Genomic DNA, 14,538 nt, shown 5'->3' on the forward strand with positions numbered 1-14,538 from the left:
AAACAATGACGTAGTATTTCAAAAATAATGACATACTACACCAAGTCATTATTTTGAGATATCAAGACATTCTTTTTAGAAACGTTCTTATTATTTTGCGATATTATCTTATATCGAGAACTGTTCTCATTTTGAGATACTAAGTTAATATTTTGAGACACTTTCTTTTTTTAGATAGTAAGTCATTATTTTCAGAAAGTTTCTCTTTTTTCCTGACAGTGGAGGAAATGGGCTTCCAAAGTTCATGAAATGTAATTTTAAATTTAAAAAATCGCTATTTCCGAGAGCTAAATCTTTTTCTCTCTCTTCATCTATTAATTTCTCTATTTCTTTCTTTTGCAGGTTGAGCTCCAGAATGTTTAAATTCATAAGACACTTCAATGACTAATCATTTATCAGTATTGTTGCAGGTTATGTTTTTGGATGGAAGGAATAGAGAGTACGCACACAAACCTCAATTAAACATTTCAAAAGAAAAAGAAACCATTTATTACATTCTTCAAACCACATATAATGTATCCCACTGGACAACAATATATATCGAGCTGTGTAACTCCGTTACTCTTGGACTAGTAATATACCTCTTGTACATTTTGTCATACAGGGAAAGAGAAGGGGGACAAACTATTGTTTTTGTTTGTACCTAATTTTTCTTCAATTAAAAAAAAAATAAATCACTGACTTTACAAGACAAAAGTGGAGACACAAAGAAAAAGGTGGACCAGAGACAGACAATTAAATGAAAATCACAGCAAAAAGAAACATTCAACCCTAATATTGAAATAATCTTTAACGCTGATTTTTATCCAAAAATTCCTATGTCTTGTAAATTTGATTTCACATTAGAGGACAAATGGGACGGGCTTTGACACTTTGTGAGTAACATTCACAAAAATAGAACTGACGTCCACAGTGATTATGGTTATGGGTCTCATCTCAGGTGCAAAGGTGTGAGGAGCAAGAGGCTAAAAGACAACACTGGTAATTAAAAGGACAAGAGACCACAGCTAGCTCCCTGAGCGGTTGGTGGCAGGTCCTCAGACTCTGCTCAAGAACTTCACAGCACCCCGAGTATAATGATGACATCATCATCGTCACCACCACCATCATCATCACCATCATCTTCATCATCTCAATGCTAGAATCACCTTCAGAGTGTGTTACTTATGTACATCAAATATGTAAACATTTATGGGTGACCTTGTGTGACATAATGGAATAAAAAACAGAAATAACAACACAGATTGACTGAAAACTCTTACGTCTTACTGGCATTGAGGCCCAACTCAGGGGGCAGCTGGTAGCTCTGTCTGGCCTTAGACTCGTGTCCAGTAGAAGAGAAAAGTATAAGTGTTTGGTGTTTGGACGAGTGTTGGTATGAGGGACTAAAGGAAAGGGGGAATCAGCAAATGTACAAAATAATACAGCTGCTCCAACCAGCAATGGAGGGCTTATGATACATATTATGGCTCATCGTCATTCCAGCCTTTAACAAACTGGAACATTATGAATGAAAGACAATTATACAACTGTTCTAACTGTTGGTCAGAAACAGGTGGGGAGACCCTGTGCATCCCATTCAATTGTACAGTTCATGAAGTCATCATTAGTTTCCTTGTGTCTTGTCTCTTTCGGCGGGCCGGAAACAGTGAAGACACAAAGCTGCAGTTTAAATGCAATGTTTTTTTTTTGCCTTTGTTAGGGTACACTCCCCTGCTCCCCCTCCCCGCTGTGACGCATCTGCAACAAGTGTCCACCCCGCCGCCTGCGTGACGACCTCTTCTAACCCAGCTGGGTTTTTTTGCCGCCAGTGCAAGAGGGGCTTGTTGCCATGGAAACCTGAGAGTACTGTCAGGAGAGAAAGTAGTCCAGAAAAAACGATTTGAAATGTCAGCTTTCCGTCAGCGTTTCCTCGACATCTCGCCTGCGCACATTTTCCTCTCTGAACTGAACTCACATATTCTTACTCTCTCCATATACTTATATAGTCATTATTTACATTCTTATTTAAAATATTTGTTTATAAATGTGTATATAAATTAAATATAATTTCATCTTGTCCTGTCTCTAAGTGGCATTTACAAGGAAAGGGGTGCGTGGGACTGAGGTTTCTCATTGCATTACAAGAGCCTACAAAAAAGGCAGCACCGAACACCGTCTAAATGTGTGTGAGACTGGTTCTCAGCTGACGACAGAGGACAGCCTTCGCCGTGAGTCATATCGCATCTGTGCCTTTTTATAGCTGAGAAAATGACTCAAGATCTTGGTCCCTTAGCGATGGTCAGTATAAGGATACTGTCTGTATGAATACGCAGGCGTATTATACTGAGATGTGTTAACATAGAGTTAAAATTGACTGAGAACTATTAATAGTGAGACCTGTGGATCAACACGACTTCATTCTAATACTTTGTGTAAAAGTCAGAGAAGGTGGGTTGCACATTCACTGTTTTTTGGGTTCCTGCTTGTGCACTGGTGCTTATCGATGAGGTACATTCATAACTGGTTGGGCGATCCACAGCGGATCTGATGTTAAACGAGCGTGTTGGAGCCCGGAGCTGTCTCATGCCTCGTGGGCTGCGATTATTACGATGCCCATCCGCTTGTTGGTTAATGCTACAATGTGCAGAGGACCATGAGCGTGTGTGGTCTGTAGTGTAAGGTGCTTTGCCTGCTGGGAAATGGAGGACTACTTTGGGATCATGGGAGACGGAGTTTTTAAACATCCTAGATTGTCTCTTAACTGCTGGTTTTTAGAGCTTCAACATCTCTATCCTTCTCTGTCTCTCCTTTGTTTTAACTTCCCTACTTCTTATTGCGCTCTCTCTCGTCTGTCTGTCTAGCTGTTGGTGGAGTCGGGCAGAGACATGTCGCTGCCAAACACTTCCCGGTACAGAGGTGGAAAACTGTGGGCGACATCTGGGTGGACCAGGCGGAAAAACTCAAGTTTGTCAATGTGGAGGTTACAGATGGACTTCATTGTGGGCAGCTTGGACAGCATCTGTGGGGGCAGAAGATATTTAAAACAAGGTAAGTTCATGTGTGACTTTATGCGTGTACATGTTTGTCAGACAGGCAAACGACACATGGCTCCCTTTCAACTTGAGTTACTGCCTGACTGCCGCGATGGCTTTCACATCGTAAATGGCCTCATTCACATCGTCACTACATCATTTCTAAGGAGAGCTGGGACTGCTTGTCTTGCCTTGTCCAGTTTCTCGTCTGAGGCACCGCTCTTGTGTAGACTGTGCTGCAGAGCCAGGTAGACCTTCTCCTGGAGCTTCTGAACCTTTTGGCCTTCTGTTAGCCACGGTCGATCTAAAGGAAAGAAAATGTAAACCCGTTAACATACGTACATTTTCTTTCTCCTTAAATAACTTGAATCCACATTGTCCGACAGTATACTTTCTGTGTCGGCTCCTGATAGGGTGTTTACACCGAGTGGAAAATATTCAAATCCAAGACTCATTTTTTAATGGCTACACCGTGCAATCAAATCGAAAAATCTTACACATCAAGTTTTCCCCAAATTCAGCCTGTCATATTTGGTATGTTTAGAAATCTTAGGATCTCCAGTTATATTTACAATTAAGTTCTGTCAGTTCAATGTTACACAGGATAAAAGGATCGGTGGGCTGCTGCGTTCTAAAATCATAAGTTGATATGTCGACACATGGGGGGAAATGAGAACATAATGAGAAACCCTCAGAAGTTAGCAAAATAATCTGCAAGAACAAATTGAAAACCTAATTGTGTGAAACATCGTGTTGAATGTGCATGCTCAAAATCATCTGACATTTCTTGAAAATCAGTTTGGCCTTCCAAGGAAAGATCAGCATTGAATCGACTGGTGAACATGATTTTGCAGTGCAACGTGCACTTCATCTTGTATGTGTGCATGTGTGAGCGAGGGTGAGACATGAAGGACAAAAAAGAATCACCAGGAGAAAGAAGAACGGCAGCGCTGAACAGAGCCATCTCTTCGTCCGACAGCTGTAGACGGCAGAGTCCTTTCCCCAGGTCAAACACGGCACTGACCAGGTCATCACATCCTGCATGAACACAGGAACAACACGTTCATTGAATTAAGCAGGATGTTAAACTCGTCAAGCTATTACTATTAACGCTATTAACTGAGCCAGGATATTCCTATACAATTAAGGCAGTATCGACAGGCATTATATATTTTTTTAAACAACAGAACTTAAATGAGTTTATCACACGGTTTACGTGCTTCTTTAATGGTGTTTTTTCTCCATCAGGCTGCACTATCAAACAGTTCTGATGGTACTAATGAGGCAAAACTGCTTCAGAAAATCAAAACCAAGATCCAACTGGAGGCTTGCAATTACATCGTTAAGGAACATTACTGTCTTCCAGAGTCATTTGAAGAACAATCACCACAGTTAGGTAATATTCTTAGGCATTGATGATGATTAGCGCACACTTTCTAACTTGCACACTAGAGTGAGAAACGTAAGAGGATTTCATGTGTCAGCCTGTCTATTATCTGAATACTCTACAGCTTTCACAACTACAGGCGAATGCTCACCGAGTGCTCTGAAGAAGTGAGCCGGGGCAAACTTCCCATTGAAGAAAATGGTGCTGTTGTTGACATTGAAAGCTCGGCACATGCGTATCAGCAGGACCTCCAGACAGCCTGAAGGGGGGGCACAGAGAGAGGCAAAGAGTTAGCCAGTTTCAGCCTTGATTCACTTTGTAAGAAGAAACTCTATGAAGGAAGTATTTTAGATGAGAGCTTAAGACACTGACCTGCTTTCAGCAAGATGATCTGGTCATTCTGACACAGGTCCATGAAGCCAGCGATGCGTTTGGCAAACTCCACCACATACTGGATGGCGTTGGTGATGTGGTGTGCACACTGCTGCCACATCCACTCGGCTGACTGGAAGAAGTGAAACATCAGATTCAGTTGATAATGACTGATTATACCTCGCTGTGTGTTTTGCGTGCGACTGAAGCATCGTATGTGTACCTTGTTCTGAAAAGCCCGCGTCTCCTCGGGTGCGTATTGTGCCCAGGTGAATCTCTTCATGTCTTCCGCGCTGTACTGACACGTCTCCAAGTGAGATTTGACGATACTCTGAGTGATGCGCTCTGCCAGGAAAAACAACACATGGACTCTCAGTTTGACGGAGTAACAGTGGTATCATTCGGTATCCACAGATGTGTGCTGGTGATAACTAGATGCTTTGCACAACTCTGCCGTTAAGTTCACCACTGAAGCACCCGATAAGTGCTCATCTTATAATACACACCCGTCAAAATATTTACTCATTGCTTCCTTTAAAAGCCCTATTCATAGTCCCCTTGCAGTTTATTGCAGCCAGCAACCATAAAGATGTTATATAAAACACACACATTCTTCACAGGCCTCCAGAGACAGCGATCTTAAGATGCCTTAGCCTCCTTACCCCTATGAATGCCACTACACCATCATCCCTTTATCTCTCACTATTTATGAGCTTATGCTGCTTTATGTCTCATGCCTGTTTCGTTTTGCCTCCTTCCTGCTTCGCACATTTAATCTGTCCTTGTCGCTTCCTGCCATGTGTCATTCTGGCTCCTCTTTTGTTGCTCACCTGCTTATGAGTGAGTCGTTGTGCTAGAGTGTGTTCTTTTAGTTTAATTTGCTGTTATTGTATTTGGTTTTATTTCATTCATATCCATCCATCCATTGTCTACGGCTTATCCTGTATTCAGGGTCGCGGGGGGGCTGGAGCCGATTATTTAATTCATATTTACTCTTAAATGTAAAACAGCTTCTGTACTATTTTATAGCAATATACATCCAACAGTACAAAAGGCTCTTGCCATTTTCTTTTTAATCAGAAATACTGTTATTACTCCTCAATTTATGAATTATATATGCCTTGCTGTGTTTATGTAAATAGTTGTTATTGAAGGGAAGGAATAGAGCTGCCTGATTTCTGTGTGATCTAGAAGAACTTGCGGCAGGAAATTACACTAAATTAGGAGCAACGGGATCAAAGAATCTAAAAAGAGAAGCTCACAAACAAAGGCCCTTCTCTAATAATGACTCCGGTAAAGGCCCATCTCTCTCCTCATTTAAGTAAATAGATGCTATATTTGAAGGTTTCCTCCTACACTCTGTGTTTTTGTGGGTCATGCGTGAATAAAAAAGTGATTGGTTATCCATCACCGTCCCTACTCACCAAGCTCTGTTATCGAGCAGTCGTCAGGCAGATGGTCCAGCAGTGCATGTGTGTGTTCCAGCAGCTGATGCGTGTGAGAGTGCGAATGCAGGAGCTGGTCTGCCCCGTCCAGCATCGACTGCTGCGGGGAATTCTGATTGGACAAGGACGAGGAAGTAGAAGAAGAGGAAGATGAGTTGGAAGTGTTCCCGGTGCTGGCTCCGCCGCCGAGCAGCTCCAGGCTGCAGTACTCGCTGGCCTCCTCGGGAGTCAGCGGCAGGTCGAACAGGTCCGGCAGCGCCGCGATGTCGTCCAGGTCGCTGAGGGTGGAGCTGGAGCCCCCGCTGCTGTAGGAGCGGCTCAGACCCTCCTCGCTATCCTCCCCGCCGCCGCCACAGACGGCGTCCTCTGTGGATAAGGACCGAGCAGTCGCGCCCCCGCCTGCGGAGCTCGCACACTCTTGGGACTGCTGGTGCTTCTGTACTTCAGCGTAGAGGCTGTCTCGCTGCTTCTTGGACATACGACCAAATTTGACCGCTGCAGAGAGAAAAATATATATTATTATAGTAGACAAACACAACTGTTCATAGACTCCTTACATTTCTCAAATAAATTATACATTTGATTCATATTTCTTTCTTTAGCACAGAGACCTTAAGTTTGCTGTGGCCAAACAAAATACATTTTATCTCTGTTTTCTACAGCCGTCTCCTCAATCTAATATAGATATTTCTGGCTCAGAGACCTCTGCCACCTTATCCATAAGTACTGCATGTTCCAGTCCCTATATCCAGTTTGCATGATGACAGTCCATCACCTCTTTAGTCTGTATACTGTATTTGTTGTCTCTCTGCAACCTACAGAACATGGCAACGAGGGGCGAGCCCTGTCCCAACAGCTGAAACATTAGCTCCGAGGGCCTCAAATTCTCCTGGTATCAGCTTCAAACTGAAGCAACACGCGGGCTGGGATACATTAAATCTACTAAACTTCCCCTATGTAAGGGAAAGTTAACAGAAGTGGAAGGAAGTGTATGAAGAGGACAAAGTCCATTCTTTGTATGTGTTTACCATCTCTGCTCATGCCCAGAGCCAGACACTTCTGTAGGCGGCAGTGCTGGCAGCGGTTACGGTTAGTTCGGTCGATGAGGCAGTTCCTCTGGCGGGAACATGAGTACATGGCGTTATTCTGCTGGCTGCGACGGAAGAAACCCTAGAGAAAAACACAACACACACACACACACACACACACTGTCAATGATGAGCACATTTGAGATAAAACAGTTGGTTGAAGTTAAGCTTGTAGCCCAGCTTCCTGCCTGCGTTTCCTCCTCACCTTGCAGCCTTCGCAGGTGATGACTCCATAGTGGATCCCCGAGGACTTGTCCCCACAGATCTTACAGGGGATGACCTCGATCTGAGCTGCAGGACCAAAAACAACATAAGTCAGATCTGCAGAAGGAAAATCGGCATCCAAAGTGAACTGATGAGACAATCAGCCAACATCTGCTTAGCGAAGCGCAACAGACCAACAACATTGAGTCACACTGGACTGTTGCCAAACCCTCTCATGAACCTTCCTATCTATAACAGTAACGCAACATTGGTAACATGATAGATGACAGATTCCTCCAGACCCGACACGTGACATGTGGTCAGAGAAGCACATATCTGACGATGTCAGACTTTATCCGAGATTTGATCTGTGATGTTCTTCATGAGTAATATTTTTGAGACATTGGGATGTCTATGATCAGTGCGGCCACACAACGGTCTTATCACACATGAATAGTTGTTTACTGATAGTTTGCCTCTAAACTGCTTGCTGTCGGCTCAGGTTTTAACTGGAGAGATGTGTCGTGTTTGAAAGGGCCTCTTCCTCTTTGGCCCCCTATCTCTTCTGGTGTTACACAGTCATCATTCTCTTTACACTCTATTTGTTTTTAGCGCAGTTTGTCAATAGTCCATCCATTTCCAATGGTATGCTATGCTAACGACAACGCTGCAGAGTAAACCTGTGTTTATTCTTCTTTTAAAGTGCTGACTGTAACAGAACGTCCCTCTGCTCAATGCTAAATGATTGTTCTCTCTCTTTTGCTGGTGATTAATGTTGTGACATCGTGTTTTCTCCAGCTTTACACCTCGTCCGAAGTCAGACAGCTCTGCAGACATTGAAAAGGTTGCCCATTCTTTAATCTTGCCACAGTAACTCTGTGTACTCGGAGCCATTTCTCTGCCTCCTGTTGATATAAATGCAGCTGCATGGCGTCTAACAATCTCGATTTCTTTTGTTGCTACGTTCATCCCATCCACAGATACATTTCATGTCCCTGAGTCTGAGTACGGTCTGGGATCCCGAGGTCGGCCCTTCTGGTTAAAACATGCCTCATTAGCAGGTCTGTGTGTCTTTTTGAAATCCCCTATCTGTTCAACCCAAATGTGGAGAACTTCAACATGGTAAAAATCATGATTAATGATCATTGTTATTAGGAAATCATTCAAACATATTGGATCCTGAAACTAAGACCATTCCTGTACTTTGTACCTGTAGCAATCAAAGACAAAAACACATCTTGTAATGTGTGAGACGCAATGTGCCATCAATAAAGTTTTTTTGTTCCTTTGGCAACAACGCTGCAGACAAACAGCCCCGCGATGAAACACATGCACTACAAGAGAACGTCTTGCTCGTGAGCACCCTTCATGTGGCCCCCGCGAGGGAACTACACAGACAGATAGGGAATCACATGACACACAAAGACCCCTTCTTTCCTGACCGAGGGACAAACAGCAGCAGCTAAATCATAAGATGCGTGTCGCTCCGCTCTGCTGTGGACAATCTTAGACCGATTTACCAAATTTGTGCCACTTGTGAGGATTTGGGGGGGGGGGTCACTTGGGTTTATGGTGACTGAGGAGGAATTGTTGCAGTCTGAGATACTAGAAAACAACTTCTCACTTCTTTCCTGCTTTAATCACACAGTCGGCTGTCTTTCTGTAAAAAGGTTGACTAAAATACTCCAACTGATCAGGGCAGCTGCAGGCATGCAATGGAAAAACATCTCCCTCCCTTCCTCTCAGGTTCCCCTCCAACCCCACCCCCCCATCTCGCGATTATATAACTTTTTCGCCTCTGAGCAATCCTCACAACACTCATTGAGCATGCTCACTCTAGCAACCCAGGCCCCGCCCCTCCTCAGGCTCTCTGTTTCCCACTGGCCGAGCAGCGCTCGCAGCCTCCCGTATTGGCTGAGTCATCCGTCACTCCGAGGCTGCAGCCTGTCAGTCCATGTGGACATTCTGTCCCACTGACACACTTTCCCACTGCAGGGGGAGGAGGGAGGCATGCACGTCCGACTCTCCGCAGACCCGTTTTAAGGTGGAGCCCAACAATGCTCAGACTTCCCCATTAAACATTTCCCTGAAGATTTAAATCATAAATCTGTCATGTGATAATAAAATTAACCAAGCAAGGCGATGAGAACAAGCCAAGAAAAACAGCACTCACCAGTTCTGTTAAGGCCTAACATAGATCTGGTTTCTCATAAGATTATCTCTGTATGGACTGATTTGCAATAATCAAACAGCCTGCTGCTGTATTAATAATAAATCACATTTGATCTGACCCATACTGTACAGTCCACTCCAAAGCAGACACACTCTGAACTTGAATGTCAGCTATTCATCCCACTCCCCAGTCTTTGACATTGAGCCTCAGCTTCAACCCGATCTATTCTGGTCCCGTGCTGAGAGCCAGAGTTACACAGATGCCCACCACACGCGAGCGTTCTCACTTTCTCCGACAGGTATCCAGGCAAAACCCAGAGACAGTCCAATATGCATGTGCTTCATGTTGCCTAATTTAATGTGACGCTCTCGTCTGTAAGCTGGTAAATAAATAATATCCAGTTAAACTAATCACCTACATACGAAGATTCAACAGGGATGTCGTTAATACAAAATAATGTTATCTTAATAATTACTCTTATCCATAATTCCCTTGATTAATGAAGTTGCAGTAAAACAATATGACACCATAGTGAAAATGCCCCAAACGTTAGACAAACTGTCCAAACCCAACAGTCTTCTCCGTTTACTACCATTTAAGACAAAGAAAACGATGTATATGCATGTTCTACTGCTGTTATGAGACAAACACACAGAGCTCATGTTAAAGCATCGTTTACATTTAACCCTCAATATCATTGCTGACCTGAGCTAAAACGGCGCTCTTGGCTTTCTGACCTTTAGCTCTCTAGAGTGTCTGTCTGCATTCACAGAAGATCAGTTCCAATCCTGCTTTTGTTTTTGCCAACGTGATGAAAGAAAGCTTTAACAATTTCCAAAACCACTAACTCGTTAACTAAGTCACAAAACGTTAGCGTTGAACAAGTTGAAGTTACACAAATGTTCAACAAAGGATGGTGTACGACTGTGGCTGGTGTTTGAGCAGCAGCGACACACCCAAGCCTTTATACTTAATAAACTGGGACACTTAACCGTTCGGCTACAAACTGGTTTGGGCCCCAGTGCGTTTATCAGCCGGTTAAATGTGTAACCCTGTTATCTCGACAAAAGGGCTAATTCAGCCGAGGGTGGGGTGCAGGAAGGCAAATCACGGGCATTTTGCTTCCAACTCTTCACTTCTTGGTATCTAATGTGAAACAAACAACAATCCTCCAGCAGAGTGTAAAACAGTCAGGGTGTCGATACATAAGGAAAGGATGAATTTTGACCCTCCACATGTTCACCACCGCACGTCTCTGTTTTATGATCTCATTACCTGTTTTAAGTACAGACTGTTTGCTTGCAAGTCACAATACGATGCTGACAAAGCTAAATGCCGTTGAGCATCAGAGTGATTCCCAATGGGAGCTGGTTTTCTTCACATTTCTCTTCATTACCTCGGCATAAGAATGACTGACAGCACGGGATGACACACTCAATGAGGGGGGGGGGGGGGGGGGGTCTCTACATATCAGCAGTGCTGTAGCACTTGTTGTGTCATGCCTCACAGTTGGTTTTAGGCTTACAGTGCAGCACAAAGCCACATCACAACTCACTGCGGTTGCCCTCGTCGCCTCCTCATTTTATGAGATCATGTTAAGGGTTTGTCTCCCAGATTATTCTATTTCTGTAACATGAGCCGTTTTTTACAAAGCCTCAAGGCCTGCAGATTTGAACCTGAGAAGATCAGATATGATTCTCCAATATGATGAAAGCAAAAACGCCAGTTTGTTTGTTTTCACGCCCTTTATTTCAGTCTACGAACCGTCTCACTGATTACACTTAACATCTTGCAGCGCGCACACTTTCATAATACTCTGCAAGGACGATACTGAAAAACTTCAGTCACATACTCAAAGATGCACAATGTGGCTGTCTGGCTGCTGGTGCATTCAAATCCAGGGGCTCTATTTTAAAAGATGCAAATACCAGAGGAGGCCAAGCTGAGGCCCACAGAGGGGGGATTAGGACAGAGCTAAGAATTCCATAGGCCTCTGCTACCCGTCGGATCTTTCACTGCGCCTTCATGTGAAAAACAAGAATAAACATTTTTCAGAAGTGCACTCCAGCACAGACAAACATAGGAAGCGTTGCGGCGTCCAGACACGGCCTCTAAAGTCTGTCACCTCGCCAAAGCTGCGGGAATGACTCAACAGTTTGGACATATTGCGATTGCATGTGTGTTCAAAGTGGGACAGAAAATGCTGACACGCTTTTCGATGAGGAAACAACAGGTTGAGCAACTAACCTACATGTTCATTGTGGTTGAGCTAAGAAAAGGGCCACGGTTTGTTTACATTTGGATATCCTGCCAGAACTAGAGGCCCCCTCTGCTTCTTCCTCCCCACCCCCCGAAAAGTCCCTCCAGTCCTCCCCTGCCAACAAGAAACAAAACAAAACTCCTGCAGCTTTTCTATTGTCCTGCACAACAACAAACCGACTGTTACACAACAACGCAACCAAGCATTAGTAATATTAAGACACGGGTGAAAACCAGCACTAGTGTGTTTGTGCTGCAAGAGCATTTTTGTGATATGAAATATCTTTATGAAAACATGATTTAAATGAAAGTCACCTCTGTGTTGATACATACTATTATACCCACTTTTAAATATTTTTAATATTACAAATGACCGATATAAATGATTTAATGCTGTATATAAACAGCCTGCCTGTTAATAGCTCTGTGCCCTCCGCCCAAGTTTAAGCTCGGCCTGTTTCCACGGAGCGCCACTTCGGAGGCCGCGTCGCTGCGCGCCTGTAGCCGCACATGGCGCTGCACGCCCGGCGCTTCCCAGAGCCTCCCTCCGCTGCCGGCTCTATAATGCTGGGTGACATAACTAGGTCAGTGGAACAGCCAGATCCCTCTCCCCGCTGTGCACTCACATTGTAGGCCATGCTGGCACGCAGCTACACCAACACTTTAACTGAACAAAGTGACACAACCATGCGATTCCATTGCAATAAAGCCCAATAAATTACTTCAACGCATCTTCAAAGCGTGTTTTCGGCGTTTTGATGATTGGATTCGGAAACCAGACAAACTCGATTAACGTCTCGATTACATAATTGCAGTTTTGGTTAACAACAAACTCCTCTCAGGCCCCGCCCTCCCCGTGTTGCATAACTAACATGGATCACCAGACAACATTTAGTGAAGGGCTCCCAGGTGAGACACAAACCTATGTATGAGTACATGCGAGATGATGATATGAAAAACAAAGACTTGATCGGTTGAGTGATCGATCCGCCTCCAGCTGCTCCGCATGCTCAACTCCGCGACCCCGGGCTCCGTGCGCCGATCATCCCGTCACGAGGATCGATGCACGGACGGGCACACATGTGGCCGTGACCGCGATCCCCCCCGCCCCCCCAAGTTCAACCACACACACGTTAATGAAGGGCAGCTTACCTCGCATGATGAGTCCTTTCTCTTGCTTCAGAAGAAGAGAAGACGTGGTCTACATGTGGTTCACAGAGGAGAAGAAACCCGCCGGGTGTAAATATGAGTCCCGGCTGATCCCTACAAACCAAAGGAGGAGAAACTAGCTGGGAAGTCGTCTATCACCGTCGCTGGTTAAGTCCGGGCGAAACGACAAAAAGTGGACGAAGTCGCTGCGGATCGCATCCCGTCTCGGCGCGCTGCGAACAGATTAGCTCAACTTTTTTCTTTTTTTGACAGAATAGTCCCACGGTGGGCGAGCGGTGATCCCCCCCTCGCGATGTGACTCTCCGCCTGCTTTCCTCTCAGTCTACCCTGCTAGCCTACTTTCTCCCAGCCTGGACTCTCCCATGATCTCACTGTGCCGGCGGCTCCTCTCCGCAGCTCTCGCGGGAGCGCGCCGTCGGGAGCGCGTTTAAGGTGGCTGCGAAGAAAACCGATAGACTGACTCGTGCGCGCGCGCGCTTAGTTGTTGTGAGAGACACAAAAAAGGTTCACTTCCAGGAAATAATAGGAAGGTGATTATCGATCGCTTCTGCTTTAAAACAGACATAAACGTGTCAGCTCCCCAACAACACACACACACACACACACACACACACACACACACACACACACACACACACACACACACACACACACACTCCACACCGGTGACATGCAGCACGGCGCCTATAAATCCCAGAGATGCAATTCGGTGTTGCTTAAGGTGAAAACAAGCACATATATATAGGAGTATCTGATTGCTCAGTTTCGTCATCATTCCACAACATACTCTGTTGTGTTCATGGTTCTGTACGTGATGTGCAGGAACACATCACAGGAACACTGCCTGTATCTTCGTACTGTACCAAAACATGATTGTTTCAGCCCGTATGAAACATCTCCTTCTTTTCAAGTTTTGTGCTTGAAAACAAACACATTTACACGTTTTAATCTATGAATCAAAAAAAGGATTCTGATGTAGATGTGCGTTTGAGACAGTGTGGGACTGTGACTGTGTGTGACTGTGTGTGATTGTTTGTGACTGTGTTTGACTGTGACTGTGTGTGATTGTGTGATTGTGTGTGATTGTGTGACTGTGACTGTGTGTGATTATGACTGTGTGTGACTGTGTGTGATTGTGTGTGACAGTGTGTGATTGTGACTGTGTGACTGTGTTTGACTGTGTGTGATTGTGTGTGACAGTGTGTGACTGTGTGTGATTGTGACTGTGTTTGGCTGTGACTGTGTGTGATTGTGTTAGTGTGTGACAGTGTGTGATTGTGACTGTGTTTGACTGTGACTGTGTGTGATTGTGTGATTGTGTGTGATAGTGTGACTGTGTGTGATTGTCTGATTGTGTTTGATAGTGTGACTGTGTGTGATTGTGTGTGACAGTGTGTGACTGTGTTTGACTGTGACTGGGTGTGAC

General features: G+C 44.5%; 1 protein-coding gene across 1 annotated transcript; it reads right to left on the reverse strand.

Moving 5' to 3' along the window:
• Window positions 1-810: 810 nt before the first annotated feature.
• Window positions 811-13,497, reverse strand: LOC311012210 (nuclear receptor ROR-beta-like). The gene is made up of 10 exons (XM_084007575.1): window positions 13,095-13,497; window positions 7,512-7,597; window positions 7,247-7,388; window positions 6,198-6,713; window positions 4,997-5,118; window positions 4,774-4,906; window positions 4,553-4,660; window positions 3,942-4,052; window positions 3,206-3,318; window positions 811-3,001 (listed from the first exon to the last, which is right to left on the reverse strand). The coding sequence occupies exons 1-10, from the start codon at window positions 13,099-13,101 to the stop codon at window positions 2,840-2,842; spliced, it is 1,500 nt and encodes a 499-aa protein (XP_083863701.1). The 5' UTR covers window positions 13,102-13,497; the 3' UTR covers window positions 811-2,839.
• Between the last annotated feature and the right edge of the window lie 1,041 nt (window positions 13,498-14,538).

This window comes from Eutrigla gurnardus (assembly GCF_963514095.1).
Source record: "Eutrigla gurnardus genome assembly, chromosome: 4".
In the NCBI taxonomy this organism is placed as follows: domain Eukaryota; kingdom Metazoa; phylum Chordata; class Actinopteri; order Perciformes; family Triglidae; genus Eutrigla; species Eutrigla gurnardus.